Source organism: Austrofundulus limnaeus, unplaced genomic scaffold (assembly GCF_001266775.1).
Source record: "Austrofundulus limnaeus strain Quisiro unplaced genomic scaffold, Austrofundulus_limnaeus-1.0 Scaffold71, whole genome shotgun sequence".
NCBI lineage: Eukaryota > Metazoa > Chordata > Actinopteri > Cyprinodontiformes > Rivulidae > Austrofundulus > Austrofundulus limnaeus.
This window is the reverse complement of record NW_013952473.1, coordinates 193,536-208,310: the sequence shown is the minus strand read 5'-3', so window position 1 is coordinate 208,310 and position 14,775 is coordinate 193,536. Positions and strand designations below refer to the sequence as shown.

Below are 14,775 nucleotides of genomic sequence, written 5' to 3'. Positions count from 1 at the left end.
GGCAGCGAGGACATGTTCCACCCTGACCCTGATTAGGAACAAGGAGGACAGGAGGAGGATTGTTCTTTATGGCAGGAAACAGACATTTAATTATAAAACATGATTTATTTTATGCTAATCTGAATCAGTTTAGTGTTGTTTGTAAATATATTTGACAGTTTTGTAGGAATGAACACGTTTGTAATGTTTGTTCAAAATAAACCTGCTTCTTATGACTTCTGTAACATGTTTTGAATAAAATATTATCAGTAAAAACCTCAAATCTTGTCCTTTCTAAGAATTAGAACTCTGTTGTAGACATAAAGGATAACATTTAGAAAATGCAATTATGCAACTATCAAAAACACTTCCTCAGTCACTGAAAATAATTTATTTACCACATTTTAAAGACCGATTATTATCTGGGCCCTTAAGGGTTAATGCTCCAGAACGGGACTGTCTGACCTGCGGTGTGTGACAGAGAAGAGGAGATGAGCTCAGCTCGATGTTTGAGTCCAGCAGGACCTGTACAGCAGCTGATTCTGTCTGGATTTGAGTTTACAAACTACTCTGGTTACTTTTTTCAAAGTTGAGGGACATTACAGCTGCGCTGCTGATCAGCGCTATTTATAGAACATGAACGGACTCGCGGGAACCTGGTCGCACGCGGGGTCTTTGTTGGTGATTCTAAATTATTGATAAGGTAACAATGCTGTGGCTTCACCTGTCGCATTTTATTTTAAAGAAAGAAAAAGTAGCTTGCAAAGCTATCGCAATGGTATATCGCCTGTATAATGGTAGGGGAAACACTGCTAGGGATGCACGATAGATCAGCAATCACATTAGAATCGGCTGTTGTTGGTCATGTTTTAGAGTATTGATATCTGTCCAATAAGTTGGTCGAGCAATATGGGGGGGGGGATGATTCAACCACTCAACCACTAGATGTCGCTGAAAACAACAAATCCTACACACTGTGCCTTTAACAGCTTTATTAATATCTGATATTGATATTGGCTGAAATTTTCAAATCTCTAGTTTGGTCTTCTTTGGATGTTCTTGCTTTGCACAGCCAATTCAATCCTATACAGCTCTGTGCAATCATGTTTAATTGTTATAAAATGTGAAATAGTATAAGTTTTCAATCTCGTTGAATCTTTACCTTGGTTCAGTCTCTGTCCTCATCAGAAGGCCGCTTTGTTTATATTCGTTTTGATTTAAATGATTTTCTTATTGAATTTATTTATTAGTATCAGCTACATTGAAATATTGATTGTTTTGAAATCATAATGCAAAAGTAAGAAGTGGTCCTTGTATGACTAACCCTTCTTAGAACGGCCACACGAATCTAGAGTCTTTTCTCTGTTTTTGAACTATAATGGTAACAATGTGGTTGACTATTACAGCTCAATAGAGTTAGTTATGTGGACAAAAAGTGAGGTAGCTCATTTTTTACAGGTTGTATATAAAAGGTATTTGTAGCCATAGTGACCCAATTTGTGCTGGTCTGACACCTCAACTTTAACATTTTGGTTGTTGCCAATTTGGTATTTTGAAACCGCCCATAAGAGTTTAATGGTACTCAGAACTGTTAATATGTAAGAAGTAAGGGCACACTCAGCTCTACTGCTCATCCCACAAATGCTTGTTCCTTACAAATGTGGCACCATTTAAATGAAAATTTAACAGGCCTTCTAACGGTATACGATTTATTGCCAAGAAGCATTGTTACAACAAAGAAATAATCCACCAAACACAAATTTCTGTACTATTTGTGCTAAGTATCAAAACGTGTCTGTTTATCACTTCTTACATTATGTGGAAAAAAACTGTGACTACATTTTGCAGAAAAATACCTAATAACATAAAATTTAAATGTGAATGGTTAATGTGGGAATAAATAAACCAAGTGACTGACAACTTGTTGTAATTAAAGCAGGAAGTGATGCTCTATACGACTGAAGCAAAGCTTTAAATTTTAAATAGTAGAATCAGAATAAGCAAAAACTAAAGGTTTTAAAACTATGTTGTTCTTTTTTTATTGTAAAATACCTTAGTCAGAGCTCCTTGGATAATAAGCAAAACATCCAAAAGACTTGGTCGTATTTACTTTTCTAGTATTTTGAATGAACATAATATATGTTATATGTGTTTTTGGGGGGTAACTGGCATCCAATTTGGTTAGCATTTAGCATGACTGCCATTCAACCCAGTCATATGAAAGATAAATAAATTTGTGGTGTGATTTAGTGGATGTGACTAAGTATGGTATGATACAAAAGAGAAGAGTTGCAATCTCATTTTAATTATTTACGCATCATACGATTATCACAACATAATGTATGATAATCCAATGACAAGTCTTACAGAAGACACATATAATTACACATTTATTTAAGTGATGTAAGTCCTCCCAAGAGGATTATAGTAATTATCTCATCTGGAGTTTTGGCATCATTGGACTATCTAATGCATGCACTTAGCTGTGAGGCCACACCAACCTACACACAAAAACACTCTCAGATTATTGCCAGAGAATGAGATGAGGTTTTAGCCCGCTGACCTATATTCTGGTTTAATCTGTGTCATCTATGATTTTTTTTAATTCTATTACTGCGCAAGCCTAGAGGATAAATGCTTTGGGCTTTCCTTATTTGAAACCTGGGCAATACCTTAAATGCTAATCACGCTAAAGAAAAAGTTTTTCTATTTTGATTGATTGTATTACTGCCACCCTTTTCGTTTGTCTGTATTACCAATATATTTCATGAACCACTGGACAGATTGTAATGAAACACTCAAAGTTTTGATTGGATCTCCATCTATGGCTGTGACCAAATTCAGGAGCTGCGTCCTCCGAAGCCTGAATTTGTCCGCTGCTTATGTCACAGCGCAGCGCTGGAAGTTGTCCAAATTTGAAGACCCCTATGATGCGGCCGACAAATGTGTCCTCCCTTTTCCACAATTTGAAGGACGGGTCCGAGGGAGCCTTCTCAGCCCACCGTATAACATAATGCTTTGCGGGCCGGCCGGAATTTTATTTTTTTTCTGCTCATAATGGTGGATGAAGTGAGAGAAAGGAATGCAATTTTAAATGCAAATCTGGCAGTATAAAAATTACGTTTGGAGCAGTTGTGTTGTTAATGCTTTTGTAATTTATATAGACATGTTTTTAATATTAATCTTGTCAGAAATCAAATGAGCTAGAATAGCAAAATAAACATGCACATATGGCAGGTCTCTTAGTTCTTCAAGTATCGCTGCATTTTTTTGGTAATAATACTAATATTGATATTTTGCTAATTTCAATCTAGTTTTCCTTCTGTTTTGCATCTTCGTGATTGCTAGGTGACAGGACATTTTGAGGTAAGGGCGGTAATAAAGCTGAAGGCTAGACCATCCAAATTCACAGCCAAATTTTTCCAGTTTTTGYGGACTACCAAGGACCTGGCCCATCTAGACCGGGTAGGGCAGGTCCTTCGAAGGACTCAGCCCCTGAATTTGAACACAGCCTATAACTCATTAACTTTTGGAGTCAATCCAAGTCTAGATGGTCGCCAAAGCTAATCAACCTTAGACAACACAAATATGGGGGTAAAACTTGGTGTGGCAGTAGCTGAGTACCCACCTTTTCTATCCAAGCCGGCGCAATTTATTCGTGTTCCTCTGATTTCATAAAATAATTGCGGTCGAATCCCCTCTGCTGCTTACGTATAGTTTATGCAAGTTTACAAAACTTACTGTACGTAGAGTAAAAAACAAACAACTGGTGGATCCGAAGATCGGAATGGTGTGCTGAGGCATCACCAGCTGAAAGAGGGCATCGTAAAACCGAACAGGGTGTTGTTACCACACCCTGATGCACCTCGTATTATTTTAACTTTTTATTCTAGATGATGTTTTTATTTTTGCAATTTGTGAATGTATATGTCTGGATTTTATATTTGCCCTTTGAAACCGAGGTGAAACCTCACTGAGCTGTTTGTCATGCAGCCTTTCCAACCAGACTAATAGCATTCCTCACACGGCTCGCTCCTGAAAGCCGACCTGCTCTCGCTGTGTGATTTCAGCGAGGGTTTATTGTTGCTAGCGAGCCCGTTTTGTGACGGCGCTCGGGTTGCTATCTCCCGGCACACAATGGCAGTGAGAGGGAACCGGCGGCCGGCAATGAAGAGGGCCAAATGAAAGCCGTTCCTCCTGGGTGATTCTGCTGCCCTGGTTTTTGTCTGAGCTGCCTATCAGACCTCTGCGTATGTGCATCTGTGTCTGTTTTTGTCAATTTGGGAGCGAGCGCCTGCCAAGTTAGGTGCYGTTCAAGGCCTCCTCTTGCAGGTTCAACTCTGTCATGACTTTGTGCTTCATGGACAAAATGCATCAAACCCTGGATTTTTAAAATGAAGAAAAAAAAATAGCCTCTTTCTTCTTGACACCATAGAAAAAGAGATGCCTGCAGCCTCTGTGTAGGAGCGCAGTTTGCGTGGACTTGGCTCAAATGGAACATAACTGAGCTAGTTTTGGTCTGAGTAGGAATGTTTTAGTCACATTGCTGGAAGTAAATGCAGCTTTGGTTTGGCAAAGGCAGTTCTAACTTTTGAGGAGTGCAGACCAAAGAATGAGCAGAATGAAGAAGCAAGGAATTATATTTCTTTTATTTAATATCCAGTTTGAAATATCTGCTAATTGTTTGCAAGAAACCCCACAAGAGAAAGCATTTCTTTCCTCGTTTTGATGCTGTGTCCCCTCCTTTTCACAATCAACCCATTAACCTCATTTTGTGTCATAATAAAGCCTTTTGCATTAAGTATTCGCTCACATATTCCCACACACAAATTAAATATTCATGCTCTTAACATTTGGCATCAGAGCAGGCGATTGGAGTGACACCAGTTTCTGTTGTCAAATTAGCATATTAATGACATAAATGCTGTATAATTACCATGTGAGAGTGGATTTTACTTGTGAATCATTGTCGGATCAGTCGGAGAGAAGAAAGGGTCAGGCTAATTGGGTTAAAAAGCACATTAAGGAGTGCTTCAAACGAATGTGATCTAATGCAAAATGTGGGTAAAATCTGGGAACCAGAACTTCCTGCTTTGATCACAATCAGCTTTTATAAAGTTGTCTTTTTTTTCTTTTCTTTTTTTATAACAAGCCCAGCTATTTGTTGAGGAAAATACCAGCTCTCTGCTCTCTGAGTTTGGGTKGGCGTCTGCTCTTTTAAGCAGCTTAAACAGAAACCAAATGTAACGCGGTTCGACGGGCTTTGACTCGGCCTCAAACACACGTATCCTAATCCCAACTAGTTGGCTTTCTGTGGGGCTATCTTGACTTACTCAGCAGAATGCACATGCAGACCAGCCAACAGATACACATGTATAATCCCAATGGATCGGCACAAGTTTAAACTGGTGGTTGATCCGGCAGTCGCACCTGTCTCCATCCCAGGCAGTTAATGAAGGGATTGATTGCAATCAAGGTAGTTTTGTGTATCCAATACCTAGACTTTGACTTCTAGTAATAGTAGATTTCATTGCTAAGTATTAGGCCTGTCACAATAAGCAATAAATCAATTAATTGCATGATAAATTAATGTTAGGTTAATTTCRTGTTTCCATTTTTCTAATTCTTAGCGTGAATAGGCATTTAGCTAGAGTAGCGTCTTCTTTCAGCTGGTGATGCCTCAGAACCTGACTATCTGTTGCCAACGCAATATAAAGTATAAAACTATCAATAAGTAGGTCCCCTGGATGGGTTCTTCTTTAGTGAAACGTTTCGTCACTCGTCCAAGAGACTTCTTCAGTCTGATGAGTTTCAGGTGAACTCAGCTTTATAAGCACTGCCTCCACATGGACAAACAGGTTAGTCACATGTAAAAGAGGGCAATCGCCTAACAATAGGCTTGATTAGCTCTATTGGGTCACGGGTCAGGTAATGGGGCACATGACCCTCTATGAACAATAGAGCTAATCAAGCCTAYTGTTAGGCGATGGCCCTCTTTTGCACGTGACTAACCTGTTTGTCCATGTGGAGGCAGTGCTTATAAAGCTGAGTTCACCTGAAACTCATCAGACTGAAGAAGTTTCTTGGAGGAGAGACGAAACGTTTCACTAAAGAAGAACCCATCCAGAGGACCTACTTATTTTTTCTTTTTGATTTTTTTCTACCTGGATGACTGAGATGCATCAGGACAGTATAAAATTGTTTTTTTGTTTACCTCTAATTAATAGATTTTTTTTTGCAAACATCTGCTTTTGTATGAAATTGTTACCGAAAAATAACAACTATTGATGGTAAAGTAACATGGTGTGAAGGTTTATGACTCCTAGCTATCAGTGAGTATTTACAAAGAAGTTTAAGAATTTCAGCTTTAGTCCTGATCAAGCTTAAAATAGTTTCCAGAGTGACCATCTCAGGTGTTTAAACAGAGATAAGTGCTGCCCTGCAAGTGATGTGATGACCCGCTGCATCAGAGATTTTTATCCCCGTTTCTGTATCTGGCACCATTCCCTCATTTCTTCCATGTGAACTTTCCTTTTTTTTCCTCTTGAGAAACCTTGACAAGGAACACATTTTTGTGGTCACGTTCATTCACTTGCTGCTGTTTTTGTGTTATGTTTAGACAGTTATCTGGTCTGTTGTCATTGCTCATCGGACCAGATTTGCACTGCATTGGAAGGGATCATCGTGGATCAGAGTTAAATAAATGTGTGTCCTCATTATTGGCGTGTCTAGTTTTTTATACACTGCTGTACTCATGCATCATGAATGGGTTCCTTCTCCCCGTTGGTACTCCCTGTTCTCCTTCTCTAGCTTGAGCAAATGGAACAAAAGAACAACAAATCATTCTCCTAGAGAGTGAGTCCCTTTCTAATCTCGTCAGTCCATAATTTTGTGGTCCGTCAGCCCCGTTAGTTGACAGGCAGTCAAACTGATGACAGGCAGTTGGGGATAAACGGACAGACAGCAGCTGGCTCTACGATTTCATTTCTCAGCAGGAAAAAAAAACAGACTTGAGACTGAATAATTGATCTCAGAGTAGCTTGGGTAATTCATGCATTGGGCACACTTGAGGAGCGTGAATGTGTTTGGTCTCTGTGTAAATGTGTGACTGACTGAGCTTCGAATAAATTACAAAAAAGTAGGCAAGCATCGTGCCTCTCTGCACTCTCTGCTCTTTGAATGAATCACTGAGTCAGATGTTCACGTCTTACAAATCCCTTTTTAAAGAAGGTCTTCTTACTGATCGTAGGACTACAAGGAGGAACAGAACAGAGTGGCCGTTACTACTGGAAATGTTATCTAAATGAAAACATTAGAGAATAAAAGATAAAAGTAGATAGACAAATATAGGTAGAGGGCAGGAGAAAAACTATTTTATTTATAATACTGTACTTTGCAGACATAAATTTGTTGGTACCTTTTCACAATAATCAACAAAAAATGACTAATGTGACCAAAAAACTCAAGCCAACAAACCAATTTCTTGTTGTTTCTTTTGGTCAAGCCTTAAAAATAATGTCAAGCATGATCTCACTCAATACTGTTAGATCTCCAATAAAAGGGAATGACTCTCAGCTACTACCATCTCAAATTTCAGCTTAATATTGCTAAAATTTATATTCAAAAAGAAAAAAACAAGTAGGTCCTCTGGATGTGTTCTTTAGTGAAACGTTTCGTCTCTCCTCCAAGAGACTTCTTCATTTTGATGAGTTTCAGGTGAACTCAGCCTTATAAGCACTGCCTCCACATGGACAAACAGATTAGTCACATGCAAAAGAGGGCCATAGCCTAACAATAGGCTTGATTAGCTCTGTTGTTCATAGAGGGTCATGCTCCCCATCACCTGACTTATTGGTTTGGATGCTTTGGCTGTGGTTCTTTGGTGTCATGTTATGTGTATGTAGTGAATGCAGGCAGGGCTCAAAGTCCCCTTGTTTTTGTCTCTCTTTCCCTCTTTGTGTTGGTATCGTTGGGGCCCTGATTCACACCTTTTGCTCACAGGGGGCGGAGTCATACTTTCAATAACAACGTTGTAGGAGGAGGACAACTGGACACAAAGACCTCCACCTCTGTTTAATGGTGGACGGTTTTTCTTCACAAAGATGCTTCCTTTTCTCCTCTCTCAAACCAACGTTCCTCTCCATCAAGGTCTTTCCATTTTTGTGCAGGTTAATATTGATTAACTATGGTGGCTGTCTTTAATCAAATTAATTATTTGTTGATGTCAACCCATCCATCCATCCATCCATTTTCTGTACACGCTTCTTCCTTTTCAGGGTCACGTGGGTCACTGGTGCCCATGTCAACCCAGTAGCTGTGTTTCCATCAATGTTTTTTTATTCTTATTTTGAATTAGAAATTAGAAAAGGTTGAGGGAAATGTCAAAATTTGAAGAAAAAAGTTTTAATGCTCACTTGATGTGGTAATGCGCAAAAGAAGAGATGGAAACGCATTTGCCGAATAAGTTMTGAAGTAGCGRACATTTACCTCACATGATTTATCAGCTGTTTCCATACTMGATGTCTTTCTGGATGTGCCCATGACGCATGAAAACATGACTGGAGCAACATGTCGGACAACATGTAACACAGCTGATAGCTGATATGTCGGAACAATTCCAACTTGCCTGATAGCATCACATTCCTGGAAATTTCTCTCCATTGTTCTGAGGTTTGTGGTCCCTGCATGTTTGCAACCTTTACTTCCTGTTTATTCCAGTCATGCGTAACATCAATGTGACAAAATGACACTTTGCATTGCCTGGTTGATTTGCTCCAAACCAGTAGATGTAGATGGAAACACGCCTAATTCGCATTACAATTTAATGGAAACATTATTATTATTATTATTATTATTATTTCTTGAAATTTTTTTTATTTCAAATCCAGCTTGTGGTTAATGGGAGATTTTGCTAACAAACTGGGTTGACTCCTGCAGTTAATGGTGAATTTTTAAACAAGCGTCACACAATGAGTAGCACTTAGAGCTTGTGTTGGGGACGATGCTCAACTACTTCCACACCATATTTTAGCCCAGCATCTTAAAATGTGACCAAATTATGGCAATTTTCGTGTTTCGTAAGTTGTTGGATGTTGATCCAGTGATTAATTTCTGAAAGTTTTATTATTGTCAGTCTTTGACGTTTCAGAGGCAGACAATGTATTACAGTGTAGTGTAAACAAAGAGAAATACCATAACCACCTTGTTTTTGTACAGTTTTCTGGGTACACCTTTTCCTCTCAAAGTATCTTGGATTAAGGATAATCTCAGAGCACTGAGAGGTTTTTCTCTGCACTTTTTCACTGATGCGTACAGATAAGTTGGATGATCACAAACCAGAATCCTCTCGGCCCAGCGAGCCACTCTTGTTATCCGTTTCCACCTCAGACCCTGCTCGTGTTGCGTGTGTGTGTCCATGTGTGAATGGCTTTCTGTGTGTAGCCATGTGTACTAGCATACATTAGCCGTTTGAATGGGCTGCTTGTGTGAATTCGCTGCCTTCTTTCTTCCAGTAGGAACGTTTTGTAGACATTTATACAGTTTATGCGTTGATGGATTTGCATGAACATAGCTATCTTTTAATATATATGCTGGCTCGGTGAACAGGACACGGTTCCGTTTGGAGGAGACGGCTGAAGAGCTGTCAGATGACAATCTTTCCTCATGGCTGTTACGCTTCTCAGCATCTCTTCTTTCCCCTGCTTCTTGAATTGGTTAAAACATCAGTGAAAAAGAGGAAACCATTTGTTCAATATCCGCTTTAGTTTCTGGTTATTATTTAGGTTGTATCTCCTTTTTAACGTCTTGTTGCCAGAATCAGATAACTCAACCATACAGCGTATTGTGGTTGGACCTTTAGCTGTAAGCATATACACAAGGTCTTAGAAAGAGGTTGTGTATAGTTTTTGGAAATGTTTTTATTATTAGGCTTTAGTTGCTTAGTTAGAATTTAATTACTGCAGTTACCGGCTTGGGTTTCTCCTTTTATTATCTTCTAGTAAAGTGATTTATCACCTCCCGTGTGATTTAGCATGAATAGCCGTGTTATGTCTGTAAGGGCTGTGCAGTTGGAGCACTAAAACTGTCCTTATAAACCATATAAAGCAGTGTTTCCCAAAGTTGGGGTCGGGACCCAAAGTGGGGTCCCGAAACATCAAGGTGGGGTCCTGAAAAGATTTTCTGAATTAATTACATTTTTGTCTTAGCCGTTACAAATGAGTGAGGTTAGTGTATTTAAAATGGATAAATGTAGTATAAAATATTGTTATGTTTAGTTGACCTGATACAAATGTTTATCATCCAGAAATAGCTGGGAGCACAGGTCTCTGTGGTTCAAAAGCTGAAAAGTTTGGGAACCACTGCACTTTGGTTCCCAAAGTTGGGCTTGGGACCCAATTATGGGTCATGAAGCACCTTGGATAATCTCCAGAAATCAATTTAAAGGGTAATAAAACAATTGCTGATGTAATATTTTCCCTATAAATATTAACAAAAACACAAAATAAGTATAAAAAAGTATTTATATTTGTGTATAAGCTGTTTATTTTGTCAAAAAACCTGTGTTTTTAGGGTTATTAACGAAGTTTGTGTACTCAGACCAGTAATATTCGGGGTCACAAGTTTTTGCCATGGATATTTTGTGGGTCAGAAGATAAAAAGTTTGGGAACCACCGATCTAAAGGAACAGTTTGGTCTTGTTGAAGTGACTTTCTGGCTAAAAGTTATACATGACTAATATTTTACCTAATGGAAATTAGGAATGAGCATAAATTCATCCCTTTAATTATTTACCCCATTGCTGCTGTCTGATTAGTTTCACATTCATATAACCACAGGTTATAATGTTTATTTGCACCCATAGATGCAGGTTCAGTTATCCAACAAAGTGTTGTCCAATAAAACGTCTACTCTTCTAATAAACAAAACATTCATTGAAATTGGTTTGTTTTTATCATTTTGTGTTTTGTTTTGTATCACTCTTCTCCTGCTCTTGACCTTTTCTTAACCCCTCCCACCATAGCTGAGCACAACAATAAAAAAACTGAATAAACTACAGTGGACTCACGTGGGCATTTTGGATGTTTTGATTTGATTTGATTTATTGATTCAACAGGAAAAGATTACTAAAAATCAAATTTTCTCGTTGCAGTGCTTGCCAGTTTCCGAGGGACCATCCAACATGGCCTCCCGTTGGAAATCGGAGACACGGTGCAGATCCTGGAGAAATGTGAAGGTACGCCACACTGTGTACATTTCTATACATTTTTTTCCCTGAAAGAAAACGCTAATGAAACAGAATACTTCATGTAAGGTAGTTACACAYTTCCGTTGAGATAGAATAGTAAAAACGTGTGGATCATACAGCTTTTCTTAAAGTAGACTGACTAAAGTATATGAGCATTTCCCTTTTAATTATTTTACTAATCGTTTCGTAGAACGTGCAAATCTTGAGATTTGTGAAACGGATGTGAAGAACYTGTTTCTGTGTCCATCTGTTTCCAAAATATCTCACAAATCATTGAATGTAACGTAATTGGACTTTCAGAAAGTAATCAATGAATTCAATTCAAGATGGCTGCCACGGTGGTTTTTAAAGAAACTCAGCTAAAATTAGGTGTGGTTGTAACTGAGAGTCAGCTATTTCATAGAGTCAAGACGGCGCAAAATGAGCAGCTTCTTGTGAGATAAAAACCTCGAGAAAATAATTTTTTTCCCTTTTTCCCTGCAGGAGAGGCTCTCCCCAGCTTCCTGCCAACACAAAGTCTGTTATTCTCCTTCCTTTAGTTCTTTAAAAACTTATTTCTGTCTGCCTTTTCTGTACATATGGTTTCTTAGAGTCAGACATTGTTGTAATTTCTGTCTTAGGCCTGTTTATTCCACTTTCAGAACAATGTGAAATCACTTCACAGTGCTTCTGCACTGCCCTACTACGAATAGGCAACTTTGCACAAATACGTAGTCACCTCTGTCTTCCGGAGCGCTTGTCTCACTTCCTTTTGGTAGATAGAAACGCACGTAAACACTGAAATACACACAAGCAGCCACACACACACACACACTGAGAACCAGCCAGAGAGCGAGTCAGTCATACAGCTTGCCAGTCAGATGGATGTGACATTGTGGTAAAGGACCCAGAGGAAGTAGACAATAGCACAGCCAGCTGAATGCTTGGCCCAAAAGGGAGGATCTAAATCCGAATCTTGCCAGCAGCAAAGAGGCTGAGAGATGGGGCGCTGACAGCGGAGGAGACGGGCTAATGGCTCTGCCTCATGTTGATACTATTGACACTTCAAAACACTCCCGCTCGCAGAGTGAAGGCAACTTCACCGGCTTGTGGTGTCTGTGTGAAACTGAAGAGCCTCAGCTATTGATTTTTGACTTTGCTCTTCGGCGGCTCTTCCTTTAACGTTTGCTTTAAAAGGTTCCCATGGGCAGTGAATGACTTTACAGTAGAAAAGCTAGAAAGTGCTCTGACAAAACCTTACAGAGATTCATAGATCTTAAACACTGCTTAATATGTTCCCAGGGTTTTCRTTGAAATTCTTTGTAAAATGTCAAGTTTGAAGTACCGGTAAGTTATTTATCCTTTGAGGGTGTACTGATGCACAAAAATAAATAAATTTAAGTGATGTTTTTTTATTTTATTGAAAAGTTCACATAACTTTGAAAACTATAAAATTGGGCGTACCACAAGGTTGTATTTTAGGACCCCTGCCCTTTTGTTCATATTTCAATGAACTATATGAAAGTTGTAAGGATGTTTGGCTCCAAATGTATGCAGATGATCCACAACAGACTGCATATTACTGAAGAGGTGGGCATTTTGTTAAATTGTACCAAAACTGTTTTACAAACCAGACGAAAAGTGTGTGATGATTATACAAACATTACACCAGTAATATACAATATTTGTKATTTCGGGTTCCCAACTCCAATTCAGGTTAAGTTTTTAGAGCTATCAAGAGTCTAATCGTTAGTGCTATTTTCCTGGAAGGGTCATGTTTCCCTTTAAAAGTCAGTGATTATTTATACATATTAAAAAGCCAGCAGTATAGGAGCTACAAAAACGAAGAGGTTGATGGCAAATACCACAATACCATAAGCATCACCATTGGTGATAACCATATCCTTCTAAAATGATGACTCATCAGCAGAAAATCTGAGCCTATGTTTCTCAGTTAAGACCCATTACTCAACACCAGTCTGACCATGTACGCCCAGAAACAGATGAGACGGCAAATACTGTCTAAGTCACTGATGCCTTGGTCAAAGCCAACGGTGATTAGAATAATCTAATACATTTACATTTAAGCTATTAGGCTAATGCTCTTATCTGGAGGGGCTCACTGCAACAATGGGATGAGCTGAAATAGTCATTCTGGCAAAGCACATCAGCTCAAACCAGCACAAATAAATGTAAATTCATTAGATTGTGTCCRTCAGTGATGGGATTTGCCGAAGCACTTCGCGCTCACTGATTTGGCTGAAGTCCGTTTTGGAGGGTGTAATGGTTTGAGAACATGAGCCACTGTTTTCATCACCTTTATGTTTCCTTTGTTACACATCTGCTGAGCCGRGTCTTAGACATGGAAACTAGGTTTTCCTTCCTCTCTGTGATGTGAGTTCACACGTGGTCGCACAGATCGTTGAGAATTTTTTTCCTGCTGTTCTATTACCTYTGCTAAAAAAAATTTTTCTAAATCTATTTTATTTATTGGAAGTAGAAGTAACTCAGTTGGCAGTAAGGCGCCAACAGTTTAGGAGTGACTTGTTTGAAATTTGAAATTGTTTTAGCTTCTAATCAGCAGTGTCTCCAATGCTCATAGTGTTGAACTTTTTAACAGTGTTCTGTCTTTGCAGGTTGGTACAGAGGATTCATCCTAAAGAATCCAAATGTCAAGGTAAGCAAATATTTCTAAATAAATATTGTCCCAATGATAAACAGTCAGGGGCAGCTTTAGGCAGTGTTGCAACTAAGCAGGCGAAAGCTTCAAGACAGTAAAAGCATTTTAAGGTTTCTGCCTCAAAGAACTGCTTGAAGGACAGTTTAGAAACGCCTCTGTGACACAACTCAAAATTCACAACTTCATTCCTCAATGGAAGCCAAAAGAGTGAAGCATGCAAAGAACTGATGAGTTTTACAGAAAGGAAACTATTCTGCTGGAAGAATAGTTTGGAAAAAACTTAAAACAACAGCTGAATGAGACTTAGCTGTTTTTTTGATACCAAAGAACACCAATATTCCAAATGTTGAACTGCAGTGAATAAATGAAATTACAAAGAGAATTAGTGGTTCTTGTGAAAATGCAGTATGAATGCTTACTRCTGAAAGATTTTTGCTGAATAGCTAAAAAGGCTGAAACTAGCTTAAAATGGGTAACAAAGTAGCTGAAATAGCTGACATTAGCAAAAAGAAACAGAGAGTGTTTGCTGAAGTAAGCAGTAACAAGCTGAAAATATYGCAAAAGAGTAAAATGAGCTGAAAAAAGCTCAAACTAGTTAAAAAGTTGAAAAGTTGGAACTAGTTTGAAGGAAYGGAGTACTTCACTCCAGGGAATTAAATTATGGAATAATCTGCAGAATAATGTTAAAAAGGCAGATCAGTGTGTATATTTAAGAAAATGATAAAGGTAAATCTGTTGGAGAAATATGTATAAGTATAGGGCATGAATTGTTACTTAAGAAGGAATTAACCTTTGTTTTTTCTTTTTTTTTGTACGTTGTAAATTGAAGATTCTTTTTGATTGAATTTATTTAAGAAAAAGGGGCAGAAATCATAAGTTTCTTTTCTTCTGC

The 14,775-nt window shown here is 38.5% G+C and overlaps 1 protein-coding gene across 4 annotated transcripts in view; it reads left to right on the top strand.

Moving 5' to 3' along the window:
* dock4b (dedicator of cytokinesis 4b) overlaps positions 1-14,775 on the top strand; it is a gene marked incomplete at its 3' end in the record, with an annotated part of 164,263 nt that overhangs the window by 30,164 nt on the left and 119,324 nt on the right. For 3 of the 4 annotated variants that reach the window (XM_014010605.1, XM_014010604.1, XM_014010603.1), the window contains 3 exon segments: positions 11,129-11,212; positions 11,708-11,740; positions 13,840-13,880. In XM_014010605.1, the coding sequence (XP_013866059.1) occupies positions 11,129-11,212; positions 11,708-11,740; positions 13,840-13,880 (158 nt within the window). 4 annotated transcript variants of the gene reach the window in all.